The 14,521-nt window shown below is 36.3% G+C and overlaps 1 protein-coding gene across 1 annotated transcript in view; it reads left to right on the forward strand.

Moving 5' to 3' along the window:
* Window positions 1–226: 226 nt before the first annotated feature.
* Window positions 227–14,521, forward strand: part of fzr (fizzy and cell division cycle 20 related) — a gene marked incomplete at its 5' end in the record, with an annotated part of 29,005 nt that continues 14,710 nt past the window's right edge. The window contains one exon of the mRNA XM_028315549.1: window positions 227–535. Coding sequence (XP_028171350.1) covers window positions 227–535 — 309 coding nt within the window. The remainder of the gene's footprint in view (window positions 536–14,521) is intronic.

The raw sequence follows: 14,521 nt of genomic DNA on the forward strand, positions 1-14,521 counted from the left end.
GGTGTGTGTCATATACTCATAGTTTCACTTAGTTCATTAGCTGCTGAACTGATGATGAATCGCGTGAAGTCGATTAAATTAAAACACTATCCAATTTCTTATAATATATTTTGCCACTTCTCCATAATTGTTTCGTTATTAATTTATTGTTTGGTTTTCACTTCATTAATCTAAAGAGTGATTCCAACATTTATTTCTTTCAATCGAATACCATTCAAAATGTAAGCCCTTTAAAAACTTGATATTTTTCTTTCCAGCAATCCGCAGCGGCACAGAAAACCAGCCAGCTAAAAAGGCTCGCGGTGATGGCACCGGTACAGATGGTACTGGTGGTGGAAGAGATCACTTGGCCTACGGATGCCTACTCCGCAATGAGCTGCTTGGAGCCGAGATAGATGAGCTGAGGGGACCCCCAGGATGTGCTGAGGGCAGCAGAGCAGCGCTTGGAGCGGTCCAGCTGGCTTCGGCAGCTAAGGCAGCGTTAGCATACTCACCACCAGTGTTCAGATTCAGAGCGCCAGGACATAATTCAGAGGTAAGCAAAGTTTATTCAGTCTTTCTTATATGCATCATGTTTAACTACAACTGTCTCAGTCAATGTAATTGATTTTTCCAATAACGATTCATATTCTGGAAAATCTAAAATATCAACTAATGCATATAGGCACTCTTTTGGAACTAAATTTTATGGTCCGATGTTGCCGTCCGTACTTTATTTTCATTGCTGCATTTTAGAGGAGCTAAGTTTTATCGTCAAATCCTATAGCGTCATTAATCGACTGAAATGGTCCACTTCTGTCTTCGAAGTGATTGAAGAGCTAATATCAATTTAAATTCGATCCAAACAACTAATCACTGCGGGCATTGCTCGAATAAAAGCCACCACATTAGCAAAGGAATAAAAGCTTTGCGCTGTAAATGGCGACTCAAACTCCTTTGCTTTTGAAAAAACTGCATGTCTAATTAGCGTATTTTAGCCGAGACTGTAAAATGAATCGGCGATATGCGATATCTGCATATTTGCTGTGTCTAATTGCACCCAAATCTTTATTGGACGGCAATAAACGAAATTGAATAACGCGTTATTAGTAAATCGCACGATTCTCGCATCGACAACGTTATGTTTTTTGTGCAGTTTTGATTTGAGCTTTATGCAGATTGAGAAGTGACTCGATAAATATCTTCTCGTTTAAATACCTCAAATTCAGTGTGCCTTTTGTTGATGACTCCATAATATTTATGGCTTTACATTTTGATGTATTTGGAGATAAAATACATCTTCTTTGATGAGTTATTTAGAAGACCATTGACATCACGAAATGCGTTTTGGTTTTCTGCTGCTTTTATTTCTTCTCCGTCGCTATTAAGGGTTTTATTGACGGTGCCAATACATTCGGTGTACCTGCCCGGATCTCCTTCATTGCCGATCGGAATTAGTTTATTGGGAATATTTGCATTTATAATTCCAGTAAAATTAAAGTGGTCTAAAATACGTGTGCGACACGGAAACTTAATGCTCAATATCGTTAGTAATTGGCTCTTGACCTGCGCATTTAACCCTGACGATTTGAAATTCAATTTGCCAATCTGCGACATAATGCGGCGTAAAGACTAAACCTAATGTGCCCACATTGCGGGTTTGACAGTATCTTCGGTGGTAAGTGCGGACCTTAAAAACGAAACTTATTGCAGCCAACGGGATTTGGGTTTTATTGTGCGCTCAAATGGCGTTGAAGATATTTACCGGTCATATGGTATTTGTAATGTCGCAGACCACCGATACAAGTGTCAGACCTCTTTAGGTGTAAATTTTTTATGAGTATTGCATTGTGTCTTATAGGTTAGTTTTAGGGCAGTGCTAAAACTGAACTATACAATACAGCCTTTACTTAGTTTTAAGTGTTAATGTGATGTAGTAAAATGCTGTTCACTATCTTGGCACGAACTCATTGTTTTGACTTTTGGTTTGGCTGATAGCCATTCAAGCTGTGCAGGAATGTTATCTTCAGAATAGATTAATGTTTTACACATTGTTATCTTAAAGCAGAATAAGGGACATTTGCAAATATCAACGTTAGGCCATGTAAAGTTTAGAGAACTCGGGTGTGTTACTCCACTCTTCTATCAGAGGATTCAGAGGTATCTTCCGATACTGAAACCAAGTAATTTATTGTCAGGTCACCACTACTCACCAGCTATTTCATGTCAATCTCTTTACATAGAAAAGGACAAAAACTATGTGACCGCAATCGCACTCCTCGTGGTCTTAACTAGGTTTGCCTTTGTGCATTCATTAAAACACAAAAGCATTGTCAATAGGTCAGAAGTTAGCGTAACGTAGTTTTTGGTCAGCTAGGAAACCGTGTGGCTATTATTAGTTTGGGTGATGATGACTGAGCTCATCATTGATGTCTAATTCAATGGTGTCTCCATCAGAAAGAAAAAAAATCCGATGATGATTCTACGTTTCAATAGTTACTACTAATTTGCGTTCATAGTTTTCATAGCTTCTAATGTCGTTCTAATAACATCGTATTTGCAACAATTAGGTATTATTCAACTAATTGAAGCACGTGTCATCAATATAAACTCGCTTAGGTGATCTAATTCGTCATACATACGACACCATTGGCTTCCGCGGTTGCCAAATCGGTGTTCTTTGTAACGTCGCATGCGCATGTCGGCGATGTTTGTAACCAGAGACCGGTGTGTGACACTTATAGCTATGTCAGCATTGTCAGCACGATCGATCAGGAGTGATTTCGCCACAATTGTTTTGATCGTTTTTGTGTGGCTTGCGTTTTGTTTTACACTACACTTTTCCATTGGGTTAGACCGCGTTCATTTAATTATGTGTTACTCAGGGAATAATAATGGTAAAAGAATTTTCAAAATTGATTCCTTAGCTCCAAATTAGATAGAACTACAGATTGGGGCTAGCTGGCGCTGTGTAATTATTAAAAAAAGAAAAAGATTAGTCCAGATCCAGAGGTTACTTCCTGAAAACCAAATCACAAACTGATTGATAGCTTTATCTTATTAGAATATAGTACCTACCTACAGGTTTTATTTTTGTTGTTTCCATTAGGATGATTTTATCCAAAAATATAATCGATTTTTTGCTTCACCTTATCCCGTATAATGTTTACTAACTTTATTATACTATTTCTTACAACAATAGTTTTGCGACAACCATTATTTTCGCATAAAAGGCGAAGTCTACGCTTTCTAGCTCTTTTTATGGCAATTATCACTGTTGCCGAATTTAGCGTACAAGTGCCAATGAGGATGCGCTAATTATAACAACAAACTGAAAAACCAGTATTCCGAAAACAAAAACTTAATTTACGAAAAGCTACACTAAGTAGAAGTCATTAAGCTTCATAATACGTTCATCACAGAACAGTATAATCATAGGAAATAAAGGGGCATTCAAAATGCAAATTTTAGGAGTCCCGATCGGGGACATCCGCTTTGACAAAATTACTTCTAAGGTTCACACATCCGTATGACCTACCTAATTTGTGACTATTACCACAAAATATAACAGAAGGTAAACTCATGTACGTACCTCGCTTTGCATACCTCTCTCGCTCGCACGCTCGGCCGTCGCGCTAGGGACGCTAGGGTTGTCTTGTCATGTGTTGCGTTTATTTCGTTACTAGCTTTCCGCCCGCGGCTTCGCCCGCGTGGAATTTTGTCTGTCACAGAAAAACTTTATCGCGCGCGTCCCTGTTTCAAAAACCGGGATAAAAACTATCCTATGTTCTTTCCCGGGACTCAAACTATCTCTATGCCAAATTTCATCAAAATCGGTTGCGAGGTTTAAGCGGGAAAGCGTAACAGACAGACAGACAGACAGACAGACAGACAGAGTTACTTTCGCATTTATAATATTAGTTGGGATGGGATGATAGAAAAATGTTACTCTTAATACTATGCAAGAAAGACAATAATTATTATTTAGTACGTTATTATAGTAATAGTTTGCAAACAAATACACGAGAAGGAAGTAGTATTTAGTTGAGTGGTTGACACTATTATCCAATTAAGTAATATTATAAATGCGAAAGTTTGGATGTCTGGATGTTTGTTGCTCTTTCACGCAAAAACTACTGAACGGATTTTGATGTAACTTTACAGTATTATTGTGTATAACCCAGAATAACATATAGGCTATAATTTATGACGATCTGTGACAAACTGAATTTCACGCGGGTGAAGCCGCGGGCAAAAGCTAGTTATCCAATAATTCATAAAACCTCTCTAAAACAATTCGATATTCCTAATAATTGAGTTGGCTTTCAATTTCAATTAAAATTCAAATAAATAACTTACTTACCTCCCCGAATCAACTGGTAATTTAAAAAATGAAAATTCGGTATTTAATGATGAGTTTAAGCAACCAAATACAGAACAATTATAATACGACTTATTCTGTTTACTCATTTTCGTCAATTTCGCAAAACAAAATAATATCACAGGCGGTTGACCGGCGCGTGACTCAAGCGAACCACAGCGAACGTGTGGCGAACGTCTGTCGCGCTCGCATTCGTCCAAGACAGTCTTGCTAGGAACGGTGTCTATGTGTGCGTGGCTCGAGCGCGTTTAGTATGGAGTTTGTCTTCTGTTATATTTTGTGCTATTACAGTGGACGATAATGTGCCATAAAAACTGCTTGGGTTAGGACTTTATGTTAACACATTAAAGTTCATAAACGCAGGAAAAAACTAATAGTATTTTTTTGGAATCCCACATTTTTAAACGCAAAAGGACATGCAGTGTAACAGTTGTCATAGTCAAGTTAGTCTTATTTTTGTCTAAAATAAGGGTGCTTTTAGAGTAATTATTGTGTCTGCTACTGTTTGTATAGAATATTATTCTTCTAATTTCAATTTTCAAGGACGTTAATAATAATTTATTATTTATGATGCTTCCACTTAGCTAGTGTCTTTAAGACATTTCTGATTTATTAATTAATAAATCAATAAAAAGGTGTTAAAATGATCTACCAAGTTAGCAAGTCACCAGTTTTTTTTTTCTTTCTTATTTTTTCTAGTTAATGTTTTAGCAGTCTCCAGATTTTTTTAACTCTTATTTTTTTCTAGACTTAATTCGAACCCTATGTGCGAGTTCGATACACTCTTGTCCGGTTTTTTGTAAAAACACTCTTGAATGCAAATCTTGTTTAGAGACATTCGCGTTTTATCCTCTTGCAGCTTTTTTCGTCGGCCATTACGTAGAGGTACAATACCTTTGTTTTTTATTAACGCAAATTTGTGTCCAGTCATTTGTCTGTCCGTCTGACATCACTCACCCGGTGACAACGACCTAATATAATAAATTATTTAAAAAAAACTACACGCACACAAATCGTTTGCATTATTCGATATGCACGTTGTGTTGGATTCGCTTATCTTTTTGTGTATTCGGTTACATTTTGCTGTTTGCGTCGGATTTTATTAAATCTGATTCGGATTTGGCTCAATTTGAAATTTATATTCGAACTGTATTGGTCACCGTTATATGAAAATTTATTTATATTTTCTTTATTTTTCCATCTTCATACATACATTACATTACCAATTCAATTTTAGAAACATCACGTAATGCTATTTTAGTTTTTTTTATTATTCAACTAGCTGACCCGGCGAACTTTGTTCCGCCTTAATGGCAATAAATAAGCAGACTTTTTTTTAATTTCGAACGGGATAAAAAGTATCCTATGTCCTTCTCCTGGCTCTAAACTACCTCCCTGACAATTTTCAGCTAAATCGGTTCAGCCGTTCTTGAGTTATAAGCGAAGTAACTAACACGACTTTCTTTTATATATATAGATCATCAAGTTTCAACATGACTGAAGCTTTTCAATCAATATGTACAAGAAAGCTTTATCATTTCGCCTTTCATCTTCACTCGGCCGTCCTAACGAATGGCCCGTTCAAAAAACCTATCAACAAATAGCTGGCCAATTTTTTCTAATTATCTCCGCACATTAATCCCTATCGGTGAAGAAAAAAAACCTATTTGTATCGCAAGATTATTTGTTTTTTATTCAAAAAACTGGCCAGTACGTGCATTAGTCGGTTGTCAGATCGCGCGCGGCGATGATGGCTGTGCACGACCGAATGCGTGCGCTGCGCTGTCAACGGGTTAAAATGTTCCAAAACACGGACAAAAAAAGGTTTACCCAAGAAATTACACTGCGGTCATAGGTTACCTAATGGACCCAGCTGAAGCTTACCCAAACATAAAATTGGAGATTATTTACACTGATCGCGTTAATATTAAAAATATTCAAATGAGATTCAGTTTTTATGAAATCAATATTGTAGGTGATGAAATTTGCACGCGAGAAACATGATACCCAAAATATCAAATATAATAACTGTTTTATTATCAAATATTATTACATAAGTGCCACTTGTGGTCTAAACTGAATAAATATTTTTGATTTTTGATTTTGATTTTGATTGCAGTTTTTTCGAATTTCTTATAGATATTTCGATTGATTGTGATCGTAAATAAATTAACACAATTAAATACAGACAGAAAACCTGATTCTAGTCACTGAAATTAAATATATCGACGAATTAAAGTCCAATTAGAAAGGTTGGATATTATTACTATTGTTTTTATAATCACACAAACACATCCTGGTGCTATCATAAATTGTGAATCCTCAACTACGAATCCGAATTTCTAAAACGTTTTCGACGTCTATCGTACTCGTAAATTAATTCAAAGTCTGCAAAAAAATACTATTAAATCTATTCATGTAATTCTATAAATGTTTCGAGTGTGCCCACCCACTGGATTACGCTTGCATTATGCATTGAATACAAATTATTTCCAAATGCACATAAACGTGCCTCCATTCCCGGTACATCACCACATAAATCCGTGTGTGAACCGCGTTTTTTATTTGGGAAAAGATCGTATTCTGATCGGCCTTAAAATTGCCTTATCGTTATGTCGTCGCGGTTGGTTATTTTACTGTGCCAATTACATCGGATGATAGGCTCAAAGTTGATGCCTCAGCCTCTTTTTTACTTAGAAAAATTATTCGGTGATTAACTTCACAGATAGACTTATCCTCCATCCCGTTCCATCGAAGTATTGTAGATCAGATTAAAATTAAAATCAATTACACATCAACAAATGAACTCATTAAACCTGCGCCAAAGTTTATTGTATGCAATCATCATAATTTCTAAATCATACGTCCGGGTGGTCATTGATTTGAATCTATCAACGATATGATTATTGCCAATAATATAATTTGTGCGATTGCGCCTGCTTTGATATCGCCTGCAATTATATTGAAACGATCGCCGCATTGAAAATGCGCAGGCGCGACGAATCGAAGCGTCATCCAATGCTTTTTGCCGCGAGTCCTTGAACGGATAAAAGTCTAGACACTTTGCAATTTACAAATTTTGCGCCTGGGCATCACAATGCGTGCGAGTCTAGGGTTCAACGGTCCGATGGTATCACTGCTGATTTTTTTCCAACACCAGCTCTGGTAAGAGTGTCCGTGATTGAAATTTTCAACGCACGAAACTCCTTCTACCGTGACGTATTTTTGCACAGATGCAAAAAGTAGTTGCGGCCCAAATTGGCTTATGATCCTAATCGCAGTAAATAGAAATGCCTGCAGATCCAATTGATTCACGCTAAAACGCAATTGATTGGTCTCTCCTCAGTTGAGCGGAGATATTTTGGATTAAAATGTGCAGTGATCACGTAAGTTTACGATTAATCCTGTGGGATTATATTTCTAGATGATTTTTATGAGGCATTTAGAAATCTATATGAAAAATAAGATATTTATGGTAGCTATAGCTTTTAGCGCCATGGTGCAGGTGGCCTGATGTAGTAAATTAATAAAATATAAAAAAAACTTAAAATGATATGTTATTTTTTGCATGAAACTTTAACCTCGTAAGACCGAAGAGTAAATTGAGTCGACTTCTAAGTATCGCCGAATGTGCTTTCAGAAGAACGAATAATTTGAAGTAGTAAACGCCGAGCACTTCGAGTAAAAAAATTTCTATGTTAGAGATTTTCTTTTGCATTCATATTTTCAGGGGCCCTATATAATAGTGCATAGAGCTTATTTTAGGTGAAAAATAATAAAAAAATGTTTTCTCTTAAAAGAACATTCGGTATTACAGACTTTAAAAAGGAAAAGTAAATAAATTGTGTTTAATACTTTAAAGTAAAACATAAATGTAACCTTCTTAATAAAATAATACTACATAAAGATACAATAACGATATTAATAAATGTAACTGAAAAGGAACAACGGTTTTAATTTTATTTAATGTTTCATAATTAGTACTTTTAAAAGTACTATCGGTTTTATAACATACACTAATGATAGGTTAAAATGTACAAGAAGTAAAGTTAATATTCATGTTAATTATAATATTTACTAAACTAAAAATCAGAACGTTCTCATGGAAAATATTCTCAATCATATCATAATTTTAAAAGTCCAATACTCAATCCAATCTCAATAGAAAAAATATACAAAAATAAAACTTTCACCATCAAGACCGAATGTTCCTTGCAAAGAACTTTTATTTTTAAACTAAAAAAAATCTTACAAAACTACTTCAAATTGGGAAAAATATTTTTTTTGCTTGTTTAGCAGTATTTTAACTTAAATTATACTGGTCAGTTTTGCAATTAAACTACGTTTACGTGAAGAAAAAAAATTAATCGCACATCATGTCTTCTTGGACGAACCACCTTGTCAAAGAAAAATGATAATTTGACAGTGACATTTTGTTTTTTGTATATTAATAAGTTCGGATACCTGATTTTGAATACTTTAAGCCATAGACTATCACTCTTTTCTTTCGATAGGCGCGAATTTTTGAACTTAAATTTATCGCTAAAGTTTTAGTTCCTCTGATGGCACATCCGGCGATACTTCGAAGTCACCTCCGAAAATGTCTCGGCGTTACTGACTACAAAGTTTCAGTTCCTTCTGAGGCACATCCGGGCTTACGAGGTTAAAATATGTTGATGATATTACATAAATCACGAATCATCAAATGGACAAAAAGTTAACGCAGTATTAATTAGCCCCTACCGAATTGAGATTGCTGTAATTATTAAAAATGTTCAAACACATTAGATCTCCGTAAGCATTTGCAAAGTAACACTTAAAATGGCCAATGGTAAAAAGACGGTGTAATGATAAATCGTATTTGCTCATCATATCGTTATTATTCAGTTTTTTTTCGCAGAATCAAGCATCAGACGAAGTAGATAAAGTTTGGTCGTTTAGTCTTGAGTCTAGACTTCGGTCATTGCCAGGGGATGATTTGTAAGTTTCTCTACGCCAGTTTGTCCGAGTGCACTTTTTTCATCGTCTTTTTTCTTTCGGCTGCATGAAATCGATTTCTTTGTGGTTGTTTTTGGACACACGTCGGCTGCCGTACTGTTGTTACAATCTAGATCATGTCTCAGATTGTCATCCATTGCTGCACAGTCACGTTCCGGGATTATTGTGTGGGTGCTCTTTTAATTTCTGAGACATCTCGATCGGAGTTTCTCGTTAATTATCTATCGAAATATTTTTTACCGCGTTCAGTAACCTTGGTGCTTCTGGCACCTAAGTGGCTGTAATAACTTTTTTGTGATGACAATGCCTTGAAAGTTTACTGATTGACATATACAATTTACGATTCGTATTGCAAATGTCCAAATTGTTATCTGATACTGGACGGGTTTCATATCCAAATATGACATGCGGTGTTGACTGACGCACCGCACGCCCAGCCATAACTGTCGCGTCACTAGAATGCGATTCTATCCTTTATTGGCAGGTTAGGTATTGTTATGCGCGGTCTATGCCTAGATTTGGCCTTTGGTATTTCGGTTACACTCGTTTGCTGCTATTGTTGTTTGCAACAGAAAAAAGTGTATCCCGTGGGTGGAATATGCAAATTAATAAAAAAACTTTGCATTCGTTGAGCTTTTTTTGACTCGTTATTGTCTAGATTACTTGGTAAATGAAAAAAACTGGTACATGAATTTTTTTATGTGTTTCTAGACTGCACTTTTAGTGTCTCGTACCGGTTTGTAATGGAAGCATTAAAATCTTAATGGCACGAGTTAAATTTCTGTCTGCTGCGCATACGCAGCTCCCGTGCCATCACCAGCCGTTGACCGGCCATCAGAAGTGGGTATCCGTGTTCTCAGCATACTGTGTTTACTCAAACAACATCTACTGGTACGCGAGGGAATTTCGCAAGAGGCTTCTACTTAATTTTTTCAACTATATTTACACAATTCTTTGTTTGTAAACGCTTTTTGCGGACGAGGCCCGATAGGGTTACGTATATTGACAATGCTAAGTAAATTGATTTAACGAAGATCAAGTGGTCTATCAGTATGGATTGGTGGGGCCTCCCATCAGTATTTAAGTTTGTTCTAAAAGAAACGTGATGTGCCAAGGTAAAAATCTCAACTCATTTGTAACTTATCTTAAAAATCTGAAACCAGATGACGCGAGGCATTTATCTCAATTATGAAATCTTATCTGGTTATCTTGACATCAAACGAGTGCGTGTAATCTTTTCCTTTGTAAATAAATTGTTTTTTCCTCTCCCAATTAACATTCAAATCACGTTGCATTGTCTGAAAAAAGTTACAGTCCGTGCTCTGCAGTAACTCGCTAATTTTATTGCATTCCCCCAACGTGACCTGCTTGCGGATCCGGCAGGTCACAGGACCTGTCATTCATTTATAGTACCAATCAATCTACTATCTCGATCTAGCCACTACTTGGTGGATTTCTAGCTTTTTATGCGTCTGCCGTCTGAGGTTAACAAACTTAAATTCTGATTGCTCATTCATCTTACATCATTGTGGTTTTGGCTAGATTGAAAATTTTCTTTTACTTTTTCGCTACGCTACCACATATCTATAGCTAATGCATTTCTTGCTCTCTTAATTTGAGTTTTTTCAATGCTGTGCAGAGTTATGCTGTTGTTATTTTTTGATATCAGATTAGTCTTATTAGGTTCCCCTTTGTAGTCTGGAGCTAGACTGAAGCTGCGGACAATTGCGGGCTATTGTGTATAGCTTTTTGTCTATTTCCATTGAATAAGGCAATTGTGTTCGAGGAAGCAGACAATTTGATTTGATCTCGATGTAGGATGCAATCACAGCTCTGAACACGATGAACTCGCACGCTATACCATACTAGATAAAATTGTATAATAGCTTCACTATTTTCTTTTGCATGACCATAAGTGCAAAGCGATGTTTTTTACTATGAGCATGTACTCTACAGCCAAAAAATACCGGTGAGGTAGTTAGGTAAATATGTATTTATTACGATACTAGCTTTCCGCCCGCGGCTTCGCCCGCGTGGAATTTTGTCTGTCACAGAAAAACATTATCGCGCGCGTCCCTGTTTCAAAAACCGGGATAAAAACTATCCTATGTTCTTTCCCGGGACTCAAACTATCTCTATGCCAAATTTCATCAAAATCGGTTGCGAGGTTTAAGCGGGAAAGCGTAACAGACAGACAGACAGACAGACAGACAGAGTTACTTTCGCATTTATAATATTAGTTGGGATGACGTGACTCCTAAATGGCCAAAGTGGTTGCGTAAAAAAATATAATTCTGGTAATCAAAACGGCATTAGCTATCTGGGATTGTTAGTGAACGTTTGCTCCTCTTCTTTACAACTTTTTTAATGTACAATTTATTTGGATGGACATGCATTGCTTACGTGTGCTGGTATAGTACCTACACAATTATTGTGGCTTACATGATCTAATACGGTGATTTTTCAGAATGACTGGCTAGAGTGTTATAGTCATTTCCATAATTGGAAAACTTTTTTCCTTGTTTATTTTTAAGACCAAACAGTTGACTCTATTGTGCTTAAAATACTTCGAACTCTAAATTTTTTGTAAGGGGCCATCCATAAAGTACGTCACACGAATTTCATGATTATTTGACCCCCCCTCCGTCCTTGTCACAGGTGGTCACATTTCTGAGACCCCCCTCCCTAGTGTGACGTCACATGTTTTGCAATTTCACATCGAAAAATTATTAAATTAACAGCAGTTCCGAAATTAGTTTTATTTTAATTTAAATTAAGTACTTTTTTTTAATGAAATCAACATTATATCAAATATTTGAAACAATTGAAATGTGATGTCACGAAACTTAGGACCCCTCCCACCCCTTGTCACACCATGTCACACTTTGTCAACCCCCTCCCCCCCTCTTTACGTGTGACGTACTTTATGGATGACCCCTAAGAAGTGATAATAATGTTATCGAAATACGTCATCATTGTTGCAAATGTCAAATCTCAGCTGATCAGTCAGACCTGTCCGCGCATTTTCAGAACCAGTTGCAAGATGCTGCAGGCGATTTTCGGCTCACGTGATATAATAATATGCAAGGCTTTAGGCTGCCGAGGCCGAGTCGATGACCACGGGGGCGGGGCAATGTCAATATATCCTTAAGTGGCATCTCGGAATTAATCATTGTGCACACTCGAATGCACTTTCAATCTTGTTTCAGTAGTACAGTAGTACGATACGTTCATTCATCGAGACCGATTTCTTTCATCAATGGATTCCGGTAGACCATGAATAAACAAATGAATCTTTTTCAGATGTTCTTTTAAAGAACCAGTTTCAACTGAGGCAATGTATTCAAATGGATGAATTTAGTCATTTACTAGCGAGTCAAAAACTGTTGTTTGGTCCTCCATAAACATGTTTCTGGGTACCTTATCAATTTATTCTTTTGAGTCAAATGAGTTATTTTGTGCTTTTGTCTGTCTTCCATTGACTAACAATTGGGGCATCGTAACGGTGTCTGTCAAGATATCTTTCAGTATTACATGTAAATCTCCTTTTATCAGCGATATTTATTGTGAGTGCGCTTAACTTTAAACATTCGTGTTTATGTCCTTTATCCCTTGTTTTTGCTTGACGTAGGCGTCACACAACACAATTCCGTTCCCAAATGCATTGCAGTAAAACGTGTATCCGAATGCGACAGGGCTTGTCCCTTTGTTGCTGTTTCCCCAAAATTTTAAACATTTTTGTATTTTGCAACTTAACTACCAATATTTTCTTCCCACGCCGACAAATTCTATGTTTTGACAATAAAAGGATTACCAGGCCAAAAGGCGTATATGGTAATGACTGCCCACGGCTGTCCAAAAAGTTCGCGTGTCTTTATGGAGGTGTCATTCATCTAGATTACTTAGGAGATGTAATAAAAGCAGGTTCACGGACTTAATATTACCTCGGTTTTACAAGAATTGTGCAGTTTTTTTGCAATAAGTTTACTTAGAATTTTTACGAGACGTTTGTCGGTGCGAAAATTCACATTAAAATTGTCAACTTCATGTCATTTTACAAGGCTATAAAACAAAATTAAACAGTGGGTAATGCGAGTCATAATGATGCACTTAATGGTTCCGTACACAAACATGGAATATAACATCGCTAATATTTGTATTTAAATCTTCACATTCAGTTCTCCGTGAACTAATTTACTTATTATCAGTGCCTTCTTCCCCAGTTCTTCCCTTCTTCAACGAATAAACTTCTCTATCATTTGCTAACCTTTATATGTTACCATGCGTAAAGTCTTTGGTTACGGATCCCTAATGAATGCAGATTTTACTGCTTCATAAATAATGGCTTTGACTTAATGGTCTTTTGGCAAATATGACTGCTTAGAGTATATTTTGGTACCGGTTTCTCAAAAAACCCTATTGTTCTTTAGACAATGGTTCAATTTAGTGGTAGCCGTTTCAAATATTTCATCAGGTGTTTTAATTTTGCCTGTCAATAATACTAATCAGAGCATACTCTTTATGTTGTGATGATAAATTGAGTGATTGCAAAAAAATTGCTGACAAATCGTCTCTGTATCAAATGGCGGAGTTTTTGCCGCTTTTTCGTAGCGTTTACGACAAAAGAATTGGGTAGTCAACCTCTCAAGGTCTTGTTCGTTACGCTTCAGAAGATTTCACGATTTTCTTTCGACTAGATGGCTCTTTATTCAAATTAATGTATTCAACACGTATGTTTGGTTAGCCAGTTTTTTTAATCTGTGTGAAATTTTGTCTCATGCGTCGATTGTTTCACGAATTCCCAAGATCTTTTTTGCATTCAGTAAAAAACTGAACGTGTTGTTGTGTGCCACTGGCATAATCTTCTTTAATGGTTTAATTTATCAATAGTTTTTGTATCTTTTCCATTTTGTGTATTATAACGCAGTCGTCTATTTTATTATAAGAAGCGTAATGACCCTGCCATAATTTGTACAGTGTCAAAATTTTATTTTCTTGTCTATAAATTCTGTCTCTTTTTTTATTGCATTTATGCTTTGTCTGACATCTTGTAGTGTCTATTGTGTTCGTCGTTGGATTATAATTAGTTTCATTTAATATTTGTAATGAGTTGTCAAGTTTTTTTTCGACAGTTGGTTGACCACTGTTTAATAAGTTGGTTCT

Source organism: Ostrinia furnacalis, unplaced genomic scaffold (assembly GCF_004193835.3).
Source record: "Ostrinia furnacalis isolate ACB-3 unplaced genomic scaffold, ASM419383v2 OfSCF5166, whole genome shotgun sequence".
Lineage (NCBI taxonomy): Eukaryota > Metazoa > Arthropoda > Insecta > Lepidoptera > Crambidae > Ostrinia > Ostrinia furnacalis.